This window comes from Dendropsophus ebraccatus, chromosome 12 (assembly GCF_027789765.1).
Source record: "Dendropsophus ebraccatus isolate aDenEbr1 chromosome 12, aDenEbr1.pat, whole genome shotgun sequence".
Lineage (NCBI taxonomy): Eukaryota > Metazoa > Chordata > Amphibia > Anura > Hylidae > Dendropsophus > Dendropsophus ebraccatus.
This window is the reverse complement of record NC_091465.1, coordinates 77,492,581-77,496,293: the sequence shown is the minus strand read 5'-3', so window position 1 is coordinate 77,496,293 and position 3,713 is coordinate 77,492,581. Positions and strand designations below refer to the sequence as shown.

At 39.5% G+C, this 3,713-nt stretch overlaps 1 protein-coding gene across 1 annotated transcript; it reads left to right on the top strand.

The window, feature by feature from the left end:
- The first annotated feature begins 502 nt into the window (after positions 1-502).
- On the top strand, positions 503-1,836 carry LOC138769869 (chemerin-like receptor 1). Its single transcript, XM_069948593.1, has one exon. The coding sequence runs from the start codon at positions 532-534 to the stop codon at positions 1,570-1,572; it is 1,041 nt and encodes a 346-aa protein (XP_069804694.1). The 5' UTR covers positions 503-531; the 3' UTR covers positions 1,573-1,836.
- The last annotated feature ends 1,877 nt before the right edge of the window (positions 1,837-3,713 follow it).

The following is a 3,713-nucleotide window of genomic DNA, read 5'->3' as shown; positions in this document are numbered from 1 at the left end:
GGGTCAATGTTCTTGACCAGAACAGGAGTAATTGGGTTCTGTCCAGATTTTAATATGAACTTCTTGTATGTAATAACAGGACCTGTACTACAATTGTATCCTTCTATCTGTCCATCATTTGGGGAAAATGTTCTTTTCATAAAAACATCCGTTGGGTTTTGGAGTTAGTGAGGGGGGTTATATGGGGGTCCATGAAGCTGAGGGGAACCTTGACATACTTTAGAATCCCAAACAAGGACACAAGGGTCCTCTCCAATGCTGATGTCACGGTGATCTGTACCATAATGCTCTAGATTAACATGGTGCCATTTGGCCTAGATCCAGTTACAGCATCTCCAAAAACCAATCGTATTGTTCTCGGTAGGACTACTAGTATTACTATACGAAATCTGCTGGTATTACTATGAGAAATCTGCTGGTTAAATTAATTGCCCAATTAATTAATTAATGTGCCAGTCTTATACCCTTCTTTTATCATATTTTATCTTCCAGAAAATATTCCAGACGTGTTTGACACAGAAGACATAAATAATGGAGAACGCAACACTTTTTGTTTCCTTGGTAAATGGTAACCATTCCCAATATACAGAATATCATGTTAAAAACTATACAGTAACTGACAATGATTCACAAGACAGCAATCATACATCCAATATATATGAAGACGTAATAATCACGGTGGTCTACTCCATGTTTTGTTTACTGGGAATCATCGGAAACGGTCTTGTCATCTGGTTCGGCATCTTCAGGATTAAGAAGACGGTCAACGTGGTGTGGTTCCTCAGCTTGGCCGTAGCTGATTTCTCCTTTGTATTTTTCCTTCCGTTGAACATTACACAAATTGTATTAAAATATTGGCCATTTGAAAAATTCATCTGCCAACTAACCCAGTTGATACTTGGCCTTAATCTGCTTGTCAGTGTCCTCCAGATCACAGTGATCAGTATAGACCGATGTATCTGTGTGGTGTTCCCGGTATGGTGTCACAACCACCGGAGGCCAAGATTGGCTTGTATCATTGTCCTGACCATTTGGATAATTTCTTTTGCTCTGGCTTTGCCCTTTATAATACACTCTGACGTCACCGATATATATGAATTGATGATATGTACTCTAAAAATAGATGAATCTAGGTGGCTGATGAAGACAATTTTGGACTTGGTGTTTTTCTTCCTTCTACCTTTCATCATCATCGTCTCCTGCTATGTCGTCATTGTCTTACACTCAAAAAGGAAACGTATCTTTGCCTCTTCTCGGCCTCTTAGAACCATTGCGGCCGTCATCATTGCCTTCTTTATCTGTTGGTTTCCAGTTCGCTTGTTTACTCTTATCATTACATTTGCGAGTAGTATGTTTGACTTTTATGCACTTTATTACGGATTTCTAATCACCAATCTCCTGGTCGTCTTGAATTCTTGTATTAACCCCGTCCTCTACGTCTTCATTGGTCGAGATTTCAAGGCAGAATTCTGTGGCTCTTTCCAGGCTATTTTTGAAAAAGCTTTTATAGAAGAGGACAAGGCAGCGTCTGAGAGACAGGAAGGGTCTACGGCTCTTCAAAGCTTACATTAACCCTACAAAGGAGATGAAGCCACAGGATTATCAGCATTGGCTATATCCATGTTTTCCAGGACTCCCTAGGGCTGCATCCAACTTCTACACTAACCAGTGATCAAATGCCCTAATCCCCAGGTGTTGCAGGTGTAAAAATTTTACTTTTATGGTCTATCCAGACTGAGTAACAACTTGAAATTGGTACTCTTTTTCTTTCAAATCAACTGGTTTCAGAAAGTTCTATAGATTTATAATTTACTTCTATTTAAAAATCTCAAGTCAGCCGACACTTATCAGCTGCTGTATGTCTTACAGGAAGGGGTGTTTTCTTTCCAGTCTGACACAGTGCTCTCTGCTGCCACCTCTGTCCATGTCAGGAACTGTCCAGAGCAGGAGAGGTTTTCTATGGGAATTTGCTACTGCTTTGGATAGTTCCTGACATGAACAGAGGTGGCAGCAGAGAGCACTGTGTCAGACTGGAAAGTATATGTCACTTCCTGCAGGAAATACAGCAGCTGATAAGAACTGGAAGACTGGAGATTTTTTAAATAGAAGTAAATATTCAAGTCAATATGTTAAGAATAATTATATTTAATTGCGTTTATGCAAAATGTATTACAGGATTGTTGCTCACGGATACAACTTTTCAAGATATACAGTATATAAAATTATCATGAAGTCTGAGATATTTGCCCTATATTTGGTAAAGGAATATATAATAATAAATAGATATGTATGTAATATATAATATGTCTATAATAAATAATATATATGGTAAAATATCTCACTTTTAATATCTGACATGTGTTCTAAGTTGTATTGTGAAAACAATACAGGTTTATGCGATTTGCATTGTGTTTTCATTATCATTTATTTATATTGTACTTCTAGCGTCCTAGAATTTTTGAATTGGGGTTGTGGATAACTGACAGTCTGACAGAGGAAGCGGCACTGCATCATAAGGATTGTCATACAGATCTGGATACATCTGATGTTTAGCGTAGAGATACATTAGGATTATGTTACGCATTACAGGAATCCTATGGGGGGACCACATGTGGAAAGCTTGTGCTTTATTTCTGTATTTCATTGGGTGTAAAAGGAAAACATTATTAAATGTTTGTGCAAAACAAGATTTGCGCAAAAATTTTGGTGCTCGACTCTGATCTTTTCCCAAGCACTGGGGGCTGGACCGCCACCTCCCAATATGACGAAACCCCCTCCCCTCTGTCATGCAGCTTTATTAGAATCAATGTAGCCGAGTAACAGAGGGAAGGGGACATGTTAAAAAAAAAATGACCTGATGGTACACTCACTTTAAATATAGTTTCCTAAGATAAGTGACATAGCTATCATGTAGGCAGACCATGCAACTGCTACTGGGCCAAGTAACTCCCCCCCTCGCCAAAGCATGGTCTGCCTACATGGTACGCCACTTACATCTATCCAGCTGCTGTAACTATTGGAGCAGAAAAGTACTGCTCCTGGTAGTTTGCTAAATGGCTGGCAAAATTTCCCGCAAGCTGTATCTTCTTAGGAGCTCCGGACCGCCCATGTGACGAGGTGGTAAGGCTAGGTTCACACTGCGTTTTCAGCATCCGTTTAACGCATCCGTTTTTTGAAAAAAAAACGCATAAAAAACGGATTGCAAAAAACGGATTCATTTGTGTGCATCCGTTTTTCCATTGACTTCCATTATAAAAAAAAACGGATCCGTTTTTTTTGACGGACCAAAACGGACAAAAAAACGTTGCTGACCCTATTTTTCTGGACGTTAAAAAAAACGGATCCGTTAAACGGATGCTGAAAACGCAGTGTGAACCTAGCCTAATCAGAGAAACACCTGGGGAGGAAACAACTTAGAAAAAGGAATAAAATTTACTGAATCCAACTGTATCAAGCAGGAGAGAACATCAACCTGTCATCCAACCCCTTAAAAACCACCCATACAGATTTAGCAAGAGTTCACACAGTCCAGAGGCAACTGAGACAATTTTGCTTTACACTAGTTTGAAAAATCTCCCCCATAGTGTTTACTTATATGCCCGGAAGTAGTGCTGGGGGCATATAGGAGCTTGTTTATAGCCATAACAACGGGTTTTGCATCATTGGTTCCCTTTAAGCTTCGGACGGCATTCTCCTTTAATGGTTACAGTGAC

What these genes read in the sequence shown, in the direction of transcription:
- LOC138769869 (XM_069948593.1), top strand. Translation starts at nt 532, where the DNA reads ATGGAGAACGCAACACTTTTTGTTTCCTTGGTAAATGGTAACCATTCC.